This window comes from Elephas maximus, chromosome 12, assembly GCF_024166365.1.
Source record: "Elephas maximus indicus isolate mEleMax1 chromosome 12, mEleMax1 primary haplotype, whole genome shotgun sequence".
Taxonomy (NCBI): Eukaryota; Metazoa; Chordata; class Mammalia; order Proboscidea; family Elephantidae; genus Elephas; species Elephas maximus.
Window position 1 is genome coordinate 76,324,246 of NC_064830.1, and position 13,606 is coordinate 76,337,851.

At 45.0% G+C, this 13,606-nt stretch overlaps 1 protein-coding gene across 2 annotated transcripts in view; it reads right to left on the minus strand.

Annotated features, from left to right (window-relative positions):
• The window catches only part of MYH11 (myosin heavy chain 11), a 153,774-nt gene that overhangs the window by 40,866 nt on the left and 99,302 nt on the right, over window positions 1–13,606 (minus strand). For both annotated transcript variants that reach the window (XM_049902729.1, XM_049902730.1), the window contains exons 10-14: window positions 8,443–8,538; window positions 4,728–4,846; window positions 3,948–4,100; window positions 2,645–2,818; window positions 411–584 (exon numbers count right to left, since the gene is read on the minus strand). In XM_049902729.1, coding sequence (XP_049758686.1) covers window positions 411–584; window positions 2,645–2,818; window positions 3,948–4,100; window positions 4,728–4,846; window positions 8,443–8,538 — 716 coding nt within the window. The remainder of the gene's footprint in view (window positions 1–410; window positions 585–2,644; window positions 2,819–3,947; window positions 4,101–4,727; window positions 4,847–8,442; window positions 8,539–13,606) is intronic.

Sequence of the window (13,606 nt, forward strand, 5' to 3'; positions counted from 1 at the left end):
CAATTAGGAGTATACAGCAAGGTGTTTATAAATTTTTGTATGAGAGTCCGACTTGATTTGTAAACTTTCACTTAAAGCACAATAAAAATAAAAATTAAAAAAAGTGGGTTTACTGTCATCCTATTCCAGTGGACCTTCCTGTGGGATTTAACTTGTAGCAGGAAGGATTTAGTGTCTACCCAAGAAAGAAATTCCTGGCCACCAAAGTTGAGATATATTAGAGATGCTAAATCTCATCCCTTACAGAATCTCAGAAAAACCATATTTAGGACTTGGTTGGGATTCGATACATTCCTTTGGAGTTTCCAGCCAGCCCAAAAGTTCTGCCATTCCCAAATGATTCCTATTCTGAGCATCTTCCCTGCTGTTCCCCCCGGGACAAAGAGGGCCCTGGGACCTTCAGCTGGTACCTTCCCGGCGTAGTGAATGATGGAGAACTCAGTCTTGTCCTTGAGCTGCTTGGGCTTCTGGAACTTGGGGTGGTTGCCCTGCTCTGTGCACAGCTTCTCCACGAAGGACTTATCTGTGGCTTTGGGGAACCAGCATTCCTCATCCAGCAGGGCCAGAACACCTGGTGGGTTGTTCTGAGGAAGACAATGAGGGCAAGGTTAGATCCAGGGCAGGAGGGCACCCAAGCCTCAGGCTCCCCAGGTATAGCTGGCCACCTCAAGAGACCAGCATCTAGGCAACCCCCTAGCCCCATTAAAATATTTGCCTATATATAAAGACAGATTTATGCCCACTCACACCCCCCAAAAATCTATCCTCAAATCACCCCGTGTCCAATGTACCCAGATTAGGGATGGAAGGACAGGCACCAAACCAAAACCCATCACCTTCTAGTCGATTCCGACTCACAGCCACCCTATAGGACAGAGTAGAACTGCCCCATAGGGTTTCCAAGGCTGTAAAATCTTTATGGAAGCAAACTGCCACATCCTTCTCCTGCGGAGCTGCTGTTAGGTTGGAACTGACACCCTTTCATTTGGCAGTGGAGTGCTTAACCACTGTACCACCACGGCTACTTGGGTAGGCACCAACAAAACATAATATTTGCTGCCGCTCCCTAGTGGGCAACACACACAACATCACAAAGATACACCAATTCTTCCCAAGAAATTCATTGCTTTACATAACAATTCACCTCAGGGTTCCTTTTAGTACAGCATTTTCTTGAGGGGTGAGGCATTCCTAAACTAAGTAGTCTGGAGGAAACAGGCTTCATCTGGGGACTCAGCTTAAATGTCCACACCTCAGAGAAGCATTTCTGGACTGTCCTGTCCAAAGCAGGCCCCCCTGTATTATTCTCCACTTTGCCCTTATAGGTAGCTTTAGTTGCTTCTGTTGTTTGTCTGGTTGTGTTGTCTGTTCCTCCAGGAGGGTAGGAACCATGCCTGTCATGTTTATACTTGCATTCTCAGCCCCTAAAGAGAGGGCCTAACACAGAGTAGGTGCTCAGTAAATAGGCATTTGCCATGATTCAATCAGAGCTCCCGTTTCAGAAGTTTAGGATGCATGAAAAAAAAAAAAAAAAAAAAACCTTTGGTAATGAATGAATGGAAGAGACAGAAAGGGAAGAGAAGGGAGGGAAGAGGGAAGGAAAGGAGGGGAAATAAAGAAAGAAAATACCTCTGATGTTAATTAAAATGGGCTAACGAAAAGTGTGCTTTAGCTCACAAGAGCTCCGTGTGCATTTGAAGGATTAGGACCATAGTTTCAAGGGACACCTCGGTCTATTGGCATAATATAGTTGATAAAGTTATGTTCTACATCTTAGTTTGCTGAGTAGTGTCTGGGGTCTTAAAAGCTTGCAAGCAGCCATCTAAGTAAGATACAACTATTGGTCTCTACTCGTCTGGAGCAAAAGAGAAAGAAAACCAAAGACTCAAGGAAGAAACTAGTCTACAGGACAGTCTACACGAACCATGGCCTCACCTCCCCTGAGATCAGGAAAATTAGATGGTGCCTGGCTACCACTACCAACCGTTCTAATCAGGGCCACAATAGATGGACCCTGATTGAATGGAAGGAAAATGTGGAAGAGAACCTCACATTAAAAAAAAAAAAACAGACCTACTGGACTGATTGAGACTGGAGGACTCCCCAAGACTACTCCCCTGAGATACTCTTCAACCTTGAACTGAAACTAACCCTTGAGGTCACCTTGTAGCTAAACAACAAATTGGCTCAAAAACTAATGAACATTGCCGGTAAACACTGTGCTCCTTTAAAAAATTACTTATATAAGACCAAATGGTCAACAATTACTTTAAAACAAAGACAAGAATGTAAGGGGTCAGGGAAACTAGATTAAAGGAAATGGAACAATCAGAATGGAAATACCGAAAATGTTCACACATTGTGAAGAGTGTAACCAATGTCACTGAACAACTTGTGTAGCAATTGTTGAATGAATCTAAACTGCTATGGAAACTTTCACCGAAAACACAATAAAATATTAATTTAAAAAAAAAAGTTCAGGGTGCAGTCTTCCAGGACAAGGTGATGGGGGAGGCCGATGTGCTCACGAGAGCATGCAGGCCCACAGATCAGCTATACAAAGGCCATACATGCGTGTGAGCATGAGGGGCACCACGCAGGCACGAGTACCCGCCCGCCCGCCTGGGCCGGAGCTGCCCCTCACCGGCCGCTCAATGAGCTCGATGCAGGGCTGCAGGTCCAGCCCGAAGTCGATGAAGTTCCACTCGATGCCCTCGCGCTGGTACTCCTCCTGCTCCAGGATGAACATGGTATGGTTGAAGAGCTGCTGCAGCTTCTCATTGGTGTAGTTGATGCAGAGCTGCTCGAAGGAGTTCACCTGCGCACATGACACCAGGGGAGGCCAGGTGAGCTCCTTGTATGAAGTCATGAGGACACAGACCCAGGGACGCTCCACCCCAGAGAAACCCCATGGCTTGCCGCCCTCTCCACAAGAGCCTGTTCTACCATCTCAGCACCCACAGAGAGGGCTTGGACTCCAACAAAGGCTGCCTAGGGCTCAGCAGGGTTGGCGAAATTTATTTTGTTTCATACTCCTTTGCTCCAATGTCACATGTTCCTCACACACATTATTTTTAAGGATGCTTATCTCCACCATTTGCACAATGATCTATGCCTCGAATACCCTTGTGAGATATGTTCCCATTGCCGTGGAGTCGAATCCGACTCATAAGTACTCTATAGGACAGAGTAGAATTACCTCGCAGGGTTTCCAAGGCTCCGATCTTTATAAAAGTAGACTGCTACATCTTTCTCCTGCAGAGCGGCTGGTGGGTCTAAACCACCGACCTTTTGGTTAGCAGCTGAGCATTTAACCGCTGCGCCATCAGGACATGAGGTATGTTATCACCTCCATTTTACAGATGTGGAAACTGAGGCTCAGAGAGGGTGTAACGCTGTAGCAGACATCTTTTGGGATAGCTGTGAGTCCCGAGATGTTCCCTTTCTCTGAGAACTTCCCTCTTGCCCATTAGGGTGGGATCCAGTAGCCATGTTTACACTACATGAAGACCTTAGAGATGATCATGTGGCCCAAGGCAGGAGAATAAAAGTTAATGAGACTCAACTCTAAAATTTTGGTTGGAACTGTTGGAAAAAAGATGTGCTCATTCCTGTCAGGGTTACTGAGAGGCAGTCTGGAACTGTGGCAGCCATCTTGCCACCATGAGGCAAAAGCCTGCCTGAGAATGAGGCCAATGTGGAGGAAGGCACAGAAGGAGATGACAGATGCTTGTAGAATCCAGCTGTACCTCTGGCCTTCTCGGTTTCACAAACTAATGCATTCCCTGTTGGATTTCTCTCTTACATCCTCAAGTGTCTAATTTTAACTAGCCAGGCTCCCACCCTGTTGGGGCTGTCTGCCTTTTTCCAGAATAATGATTTTTCCCAGGGGAAGCCTTGTCCCAGACAACCAAAACCATGGCTGTCATGGTCCCACTTAACTGTACCTCAAAGATCTCAAAGCCTGCAATGTCCAGGATCCCCAGGAACGAAGCCCCTTGCCGATGAGTCTTGTCCAGGGCTTTGTTCACACGGTTGAGTATCCAGAGGAAAAGACGCTCATAAGTGGCCTTGGCCAGGGCCTCTACAGCAAAGTCAGCCTGCAGAGGGAACAACGAAACACGGTTATTCCTGTGGGCTGCATTTTCATATAAGCCAGGCTGATGGTTCAGATTTTAATTCTCCTTCTACATACACTCAGTTCTTAACAAATAGACAAAAATGTAAATTACATCATTTTTAAAACCAGTACAAAAATGGCAGCAAACGATAGCATGTCAGACCTAAGGAGTGACTGTATGAATGACTGAACACCTCCCTTCAGAGGACCTATGGAATCTGTTCCATCTCAGGGATCATTCAGGGACAGGCAGTCCTGTCTCTAGAAAGGCTACATAGTCATTTCCACAGGTAAATCTCTTAGGTCAGGCCTCATACCTGCCACAAAGAAATCAAGATAAGATATGAGTGAAAGACTCTGTTGGTTCTTGCTGAGAACATGACATGCGGTTTCAAATATTCTAGGGACTGGATGGATGGAGGGTTAAAGAGATGAATGAGTGGATAGATAGATGAGTGGATGGATGGATAGGTGGGTGGGTGGGTGGGTGGGTGGGTAGGTGGACGGACGGACAGACAGATGGATGAAAGTATGGACAGACAGATGGACAGGTAGACAGATGATGGATGGAAGATTTTGCAGGAATAAATGGCAAGTGCCACATTACCTGTTCTTTTGTCTGAGCTTTCTGTACCAAGTCCCGCCCAACTTTGATACGTGGGGTCAGGATGCATCTGGTGAAGTCCGTCACATTAATCCCCATGAGGTGGCAAACTTTCTGAGCAGCTGAATGGGGAAAAGAAGCATCTTGATTTCCTCACCAAAGAAAAGGCATGGAAAGGAAGATACATCACACGGATATTTGTGATCTGCATATACATTGGTTTCTCCTGGAGAAATGAAGCATGATGGTAGAGAACACAGTATGAAAGAACCCCCAAAACCGCTGTAATTAGTGAACCCATCCCCGATGTTTTGCTAAGAGGCAATGATAGATCTGGAGTGGAGGATATGCCTCAACTGGGCGTTTAGGCTCAAAGAGTTCTAGGTTTAAGTCCTTGCCCCCTTCCCACTTCCTAGCCATGTGACTTTGGACAAGCTATTTAACCTCCCAGATCATTGCTTTTCACAGCTTTATAAAAGGGAAGCTACCTGGTATCTTGTTGGGTTGTTAATGGAATTAAATGAGGTAAGGTATGAAAAGTGCCTGATATATAGCAACTATTCAGTAAGTATTTGACACCCTGTTCAAGGATATGTATTGCAACATTGTTTGTAACAGCAAGATGCTGGAAACACCCTAAATGACCACTAATATGGGAGTGACAAATACAGTGTGGTATTTTTGTAAGATGGAATACCAAATAACAGTTAAAAGAATGATCTTTCTCTTTTTCTCTAGACCAATGGTTCTCAACCCGGGATGATTTTGTCCCCAAGGGGACACTTGGCAATTTCTGGATTCATTTTTAACTGTCACAACTGAGGGAGGGAATGCTACTGGCCTCTAGTGGGTGGAGGCCAGGGATGATGTTAAAATTTCTACAAGGCATAGGACAGCCCCCACATTACAGAATTATCCAGCTCAGCTAGTCTATAGGACTAACAGTCTACACGAACCATGGCTCATCTACCCTGAGACCGGAAGAAATAGATGGTGCCCAGCTACTACTACCGGCTATTCTGATCAGGACCACAATAGATGGATCCTTAAAAAATGGAAGAGAAATGTGGAACAAAATTCAAATTCTTAAAAATCCCAGACTTACTGGCCCAGTCAAGACTAGAGGACGATCTGAGACTACCACCTTGAGATAATGCTTTAAACCTTAAACCAAAATTATCCCTGGAGGTCACCTTTTAGCTAAGAACATACTGGCTCATAAAATAAAGAATATCACCTGTGAGTAATGAACATCTTTAAGAAAAACCATTTACAGGAGAGCAAATGGTCAACAATTGTTCTAAAGCAAAGGTGAAAGAGTAAGGGGACAGGGAACCCAGACTACCGGGAGTGAAGTATTCAGGAGGGAATTAATGAGAATGTTGACACCTTGTGAAAAATATAACCAATGTCTCTTAACAATCTGTGTAGTAGTTGTTAAATGGGGAACCTAACTTGCTTGTAAACGTTCACCAAAAACACACAATAAAATATTATTCAAAAAAAGAAAAAAAGAAGAATCATACAGCCCAAAATGTCAATAGTACCCAGGACGAGAAACTCTGATCTAGACAATGGTTGAGTATCGAGTAAAAAAGGCAAGTTGCAGAATGACATCTATAGTGTGACATCATTCAGCAACTCTACACATTGTTCATCTATACAGATACACGTGACATCATTGTTCATCTATACAGATACATGTGACATCATTGTTCATCTATACAGATACATGTGAAAATGTAAAAGGTACATAATAAAGTACAGTTGTGACTGCCAGGAAGTGTGGGTGCAGGAGGGAGAACAGGGCCCAGCTAGAAGGCCAAGGGAACATCAATATTATCTATACTGTGTTATTTCATTAAAAAAAACAAATATTCACAAATGTCAGTTCTGCGTAGTGGACATGTGGACTGACTATATTATTGTAAGCACATTTCAGCATTTAAAAACTTTTTTCAAAACAAAGCCACAAACAAGTCTACCACTAGCTGCTGCTTTAACACAAAGACCAGTCTGGCATGACAGTTTCCACAAGTGAGGTGGACAAGAGAGTGATAGCAGGATTTGTCCCCATCTCTTTCCAAGGGTGCTTTTTGGTTTCTCTTTCCCTGCCAGTCTCTCTTTGGAGTGTGGATTTTCTTTAATATAGCATATTTGGGGAGTCTAATACGTATGCAACAATTAACAGGTCTAACGCGGTGAGCTCTAGGCAGCTTGAAAAAGCAACATAAGGCACAGCCTGGGAGCGGGGACTGGCCAGGCTGCAGGTGGACAAGAAGCCAGGCAGGGTGAGAACCCATTTCCTTCTTGGCCCAGCCACCAATAAGCATGAGCTATCTTTTTAAAATATAACCTGTTTATTTGTGGCTAGGATTGTCAGATTTAGGAAAGGAAAAAAAAAAAAAAAAGAATACAGGATGCCCAGTGAAATCTGACTTTTAGGTAAACAACGAATAGTTTTTTACTGTAATTATGTCCCACATACTACATGGGATATACTTATAAAATTATTTGTTGTTTATCTGAACTCAGATTCAACTGGGGGTCCTGTATTTTATTAAAAATAAAAGGCAACCCTAACTGTGGGGAAACCTGGGGTCTGTCTCCCCAGCAAGACTGTACATGCTATGAGAACAAAGGCTGTGTCTTTCTTGTTTCCTCCTATATCCCGGTATCTGGCACATAGTAAATGCTCCAGAAATAGTTGTATAAAATAAAAAATGAGTGAGGAGTATAGAACAGATGACCCCTAAGGACCCTGTCTGTTCTAAAACTATTAGTTTATTTCCTACCCTCTGATTCAAGAACATTCCAGTCTACCCTGAGACCAGAAAAACTAGATTGTGCCTGGCTACCACAACTGACTGCTCTAATCAGGAACACAATAGATGGACCCTGATAGAATGGGAGAAAAATGTGGAACAGAACCTCAAATTCCTTAAACAGCAACAACAACACACACACACACAAACAGACCTAGTAGGCTGGTTGAGACTAAAGGACTCCTCAAGACCATTGCCTTGCAATGCTCCTCAGACCTTGAACCGAAACTAACCCTTGCGGTCACCTTGTAGCTAAACAACAAATTGGCTCAAAAAATAATGAACATCACCCATTAAGTACTGTGCTCTTTAAAACATCGCCTACCCAACCCAGTGCCCTCGAGTCGATTCCGACTCATAGCGACCCTGTAGGACGGAGTAGAACTGCCCCATAGAGTTTCCAAGGAGCGCCTGGCGGATTTGAACTGCCAACCCTTTGGTTAGCAGCCGAAGCACTTAACCACTATGCCACCTATATGAGACCAGTCAACAACTACTTTAAAACAAAGATAAGAATGTAACCGGGCAGCAAAACTAGAGTAATAGAAATGGAACAACTGGAACAGAAATAATGAGAATGCTCACACATGGCAAAGAGTGTAACCAATGTCACTGAACAACTTGTGCAGAAATTTTTGAGTGAGAGCCTAAACTGTTGCGTAAACCTTCACCGAAAACATTAAAAAAGAAGAGAGAAAGAGAGAACATTCCTCTCTAGGGTCTTCAGCAGGGACACAGTTAAAAAAAAAAAAAAGAGAGAAGTCAGAGATTGTAACCTAGTCCAGTTCTTGTTAACACCCCAGATACCTCCATCCAGAAAATGGTCACACCCTGAGTTTGATTCTTCCCCATCCCCAAAGTCATCGCAGTTATTGGTAAAAGGGAGCCAGTACCTGTGTTATCCGGCATGGATGCCTGGTCTGTGTTTCTTTCCTTCTTGAAGACAATATTTCCAAGCTGCAGGACAGACGACACCACTCTCAATATGGCTGAGGTAGGGAGAGAAGAGGCAGATAAGACCCAGACATTAACACCAAGATTTGGAGCCGAAAGTCATTGGAGACCCACAGCCAGACCATGCCTTCCCCTAAAGAGACTCAGTTCTGAGCTCATGAGCCTAGAAGAAACAAAATTATCCCAACTCCCTGCTAACAGGAGAGAAAACCTGGGCAGAGGGGAACTGGAAATTTTCAGATGAAGGCTAAAAACCTTGTGCTACAATGGAGCACTATACAGCAGGGATTGGCAAACTGTAGCCCATGGGCCAAATTTGGCCCACCACCTGCTTTTGTATATAAAGTTTTATTAGAACAGTCACACTTGCTCATTTACATATTTTCTATGGCTGTTTGTGTGCTACAACAGCAGAATTGAATAGTTGCAACAGAGGTCGTATGGCCCATGAAGGCTAAAATATTTACTCTCCGGCCCCTTACAGAAAAGGTTTGCCAACCCCCGCAATACAGGAATGAGAAGGGATGCTGTATAGCTATAAACAACAAAATTGTTGTACCTCACACACATGAATGCTGAACAAAAGATGCCAGATGCAAACAAAAACATAGTGTCTAAGGCCATTTACAGAAGTTCAAGAACAGGCAAAACTGGTCTATGCTGTTAGAACTCAGGGGAGTAGTCATCCTTGATGGGGGGAAGCTCCTGGAAGGGAACATGGGAGGTCCTGGGGGGCTGGCTGTGTCCTTGTACTTAAAGTGGGTATTAGTCACACGGTGTATTCAGTGTGTGAAAAATCATGGAGCAGTATACTTATGGCACGCACCGTTCTCTAAAGGTAAATTGCATGTGAATAAAAGGTATTTCTTTTTTTAAACCCTGTGCTCCTTACTGTGCTCTGGCTGGGTGTATAAGATGTCCACGTTGGGGTGAAGAAGGGGGAAATCTTTTTCCCATCTTTTGTCCATGTGTCTCAGGAAATAACCCTGTGATGCCAGGACACTAGGAACCCTTCTGACTCCACACTGAGCCCGTGTTACTATTAAGATAGTTTCTGTGTCCGAAATCCCCCACCAGACCATGAGTTTCTGGACAGTCAAGGCATTCCCTAGTCATCTTTGCATCCCTGAAGCCTATTCCAGAGGAGGGAGGGAGGGAGGGAGGCAGGGAGGGAGGGACGGACAGATGATAAATTAATACAAATACTTGGCTTTAGCTTAACTCAGGTGCAAGCACCTAGAGTTCTGGCTTCTAGGAAGAAATCACTGTGTTCCAGGAACAAGGCCTAGAGACCCCAGCCTCCCCTGGTTGCTCAGGCCAAACTGGGGGTGACAAAGCCCTTCACAGCAGCTGTCTTCACAGCTTAGGATCCCTGGCCCAGCTCAGTAGGAGAAAGACCCAGCTGCTCCCATTCACTATTGCAGAAACCCTTCCCCCTACCAAACCAACAGAGTTGCTGTTGACAGGACATGGCTAAGGCAGTGCCTTTTAACAATAACATCTATTAAAGGGGCTTTGTAAACTGTTGAGTTTCATATTCATGGTGCTTAAAGTGCAAGTATAGACTAGGCATTGCTGAAAGGCCCTGCAGAGCCCAGGTGAGTAGCCGAATTCAGAATTTCTCATCCTCGGCACTATTGTCATTTGAGCCAGGTAATTCTTTGTGGTGGGGGCTGTCCTGTGTGCTGCAGGGTGTTTAGCAGCATCCCTGGCCTCCACCCACTAGATGCCAGTTTCACTCCTCTCTAGTCATAGCAACCAAAACTATCTCCAGATGTTGCCAAATGTCCCCTGGGGGACAAACTCAGCCAAGTTGATAACCACTAGTCCAAGTGAACAAAGTAGGCTGGTGGGGGCTGTGAGGATTCAGAGCAAAGGGGCCTGGGGCAGGTGATTCTAACTTGTAGTAGCCACGGTATTACTGGGAAATAAGAAGCCAGGGTTTCCCAACGTGTGGCTCATGTACCGCCCGGTATGCAAGTGGATGACTTTAGGTGGTATGTGGAATTAAAAAAAAAAAAAATTAATAGTTAGATATTTATTCTAGGAACAGGAAAGCCAAAGGATAAACTTAGTGATTTGACAAAAATTAGCATTTAGGACAAAGCCAGGGTGGACAGTGCTCTATAAGTCTCCCCTGCACATAAAAATAGGAAGCCGACAACAACACAGCCTGCAAGCAGCACAACTGAAGGAGTGAAGCCTGGGAAATGGATCTAGAGACTCCCTGGAGGGCTCCTTAAAGGACTCACCCTCGGCCATCCACTCTGAGTGCCTGGGCGGTTGGGTTAGCTGCCGCTTCTTCAGAAAGGCCTTCAGGTGGACAGGTTAAATGGCAGTGCGGAATTGGTGTAGCAGGCAGCCGGCAGTTGAGTGCTTAGGTGCTGGAGCCAGACTGCTTGGCTTCAAATCCCAGCCCTGTTCTTAGCTGCTGTGTGACCTCAAGCGCAGTAGTAGCCTCTCTGGGCCTCCATTTCACCATCTGAACCAGTCGCCATCAAGTCAATTCTGACTCATAGCCACCCCATGTGTGTCAGACCAGAACTGTGCTCTATAGGGTTTTCAGTGGCTGATTTTTTGGAAGTAGATCACCAGGCGTTTCCTCTGAGGCATTTCTGGGTAGACTCAAGCCTAACTTTTTGGTTAGCAGCCATGCGCATTAATCACCGATTTGAGTCTACCCACAGGTACCTCAGAAGAAAGGCCTGGCAACCTATCCCCAAAAATCAGGCATAGAAAATCCTATGGAGCTCAGTTCTATTCTCACACACAGGGGATCGCCATCTCAAAGCCTATAAAGACACCTGCCTCACAGGGTTGTTGGGAGAGGATTCAATGAAAGAGCCCCTGAAAAGTGCCTGGCCTTGTATCTGGCACATAGGTGATACTCAATAAATATTAAAAAACCCACCACCGTCGAGTCAATTCTGACTCATAGTAACCCTATAGGACAGAGTAGAACCACCCCACAGGATTTCTGACCAAGGCTGTAATCTTTATGGAAACAGAGTGCCACATCTTTCTCCCATGAAGTGGCTGGTGGATTCGAACTGCCAACCTTCTGGTTAGCAGCCAAGAGCTTAACCACTGTGCCACCAGGACTCCTTGGATAAACATTAGCTCTATTATAACATGGCTATGATTCCAGTCCTGTCTGCTACCAGCTCTCAGGGTGATCCCTCTCAAGCTCCAGGGAACAGGGGCTAGATTGACAGTCTCTGAGGTCCCTTCCAGCTGTTTCTCTCCTAAAATCCAATGGCTGTGCAGTTGCTCCATGCACACAACAGAACCTAACGTGGCAGAGAAAATCTGGCCTCTCCTGGTCCCTTAGGGTCCCCCACAACTCCAGGGCTTGGGGCCGACTTACCCCTTCTCCTCCAGACTCTCTGCGGAGGTTTTGGCGTGGAGCCCCGGATTTATAACTGAGGTTGGGAAACATACCAGTCTAAGCCCATGTCCTTCAGTTATCAGTCATTTACACACCAACATCTTAATGTTTGCTCTCTCTGTGCCATCTGCTTTGTTTTTCTTTAAATGCACTCACTTCTCTTTCCTTAAATTTATCTTAACAGGAAACTTTCTCTATCTTACGTGAAAAATCAGCTTCACTTGCCATAAATAGATGGCAACTATGAAAATAAAGACAAGAAAAACAAACAGTACTATTAAATTCTAGTAGGATACTAAGGACGGTCCGTGGTGCTGGGCCTGGGGTCTATCTGCTCTCTGTGGTTAGAAGGAAGATTAGCAAATGCCAGAGAGGAACTGAAGACCTACTAAGCGTCAAATTAGCTCTCCCTGTGAAAGTCATCAGGACGGGGAGGGAGTAGAGAGAAGAATGCCTCACGGTGGGGTCCCTGTCATGTATCACCCGGCGGTGAGTCTACATTTTAGAACACACTGGGCTCATTCTAGCCTCCGTAGCTGAGCCCTGACATCAGTTTTCGTTGCTGATGTTAGCTGCTGTCTAGTTGGCCCTCGGTCACCCCAGACACAGCGGAATGAAATGCTGCCCACCCTGTGCCATCCCCGTGGTGGGCTGCGGACGGGACAGTTGTGATTGATCAGGTGTCATCGACTGGTTTTCAGATGTAGATTACCAGGCCTTTTTTCCTAGTCCTTCTTAACCTGGAAGCTCCACTGGAACCTGTTCAGCACCATAGCAACACACAAGCCTCCACTGACAGGTGGTGGCTGTACATGAGGTGCATTGGCCGGGAATCGAACCCAGGTCTCCAGCGTGGAAGGTGAGAATTCTATCACTGAATCACCACTGCTTCACTGACATAGATTTTTAAAGGAGTTTAAAGGACAAAATCCACTTGCCCACAAACAAAAACAGAGCACAGTGAATCACAGCATGAGGCTCAGGAGTCCACGAGACCTGAGAACCAGTCCCAGCTCCGTCAGCAACTTGCTGTGTGTCCTTGGGCAAGTTCCTTCACTTCTCTGTACCTCAGTCTCCTCATCTGCAAATCGGCAATAACAACAGCCATTAAATATGGCATATAAGGCACTTAGCATACTGCTTTGCCACCTGATGTTTTTCACTTTAAATTACTAGCATTTTCCATATTTTTCTAAAATGTAATTTAAATGGCTTTCATCAGGACAGACAATAATTTAATAAACCCTCTACTCATCATTTTATTTTGTTCCAGTTTTTTTTTTACTACTGATATAAAACAGCACTGAACATCCTGGTACATTGAGGGGAATAAAAAGGATCTAGCAAATGCCTGGCACAGTGGCGGTTCGGTGGTAGAATTTTCACCTCCTATGCAGGAAACCTAGGTTTAATTCCCAGCCAATGCGCCTCTTGCATAACCACCAACCACCCGTCTGGCAATGGAGGCTTGTCTATTGCTATGATGCTGAACAGGTTTCTGCGGAGCTTCCTGACCAAGATGAAGTAGGAAGAAAGGCCTGGCAATCTACTTGTGAAAATCAGCCAATGAAAACATCAAGGACACAACAGTCCAGTCCTGTTGTGCATGGGGTCACCATGAGTCAGGGGCTGACTTGTTGGCAGCTAACAATAAATAACAAATCACACACATCCAGGACTTAATCTTTTTTTTTTTTTAAAGCAAAGATTAGAAG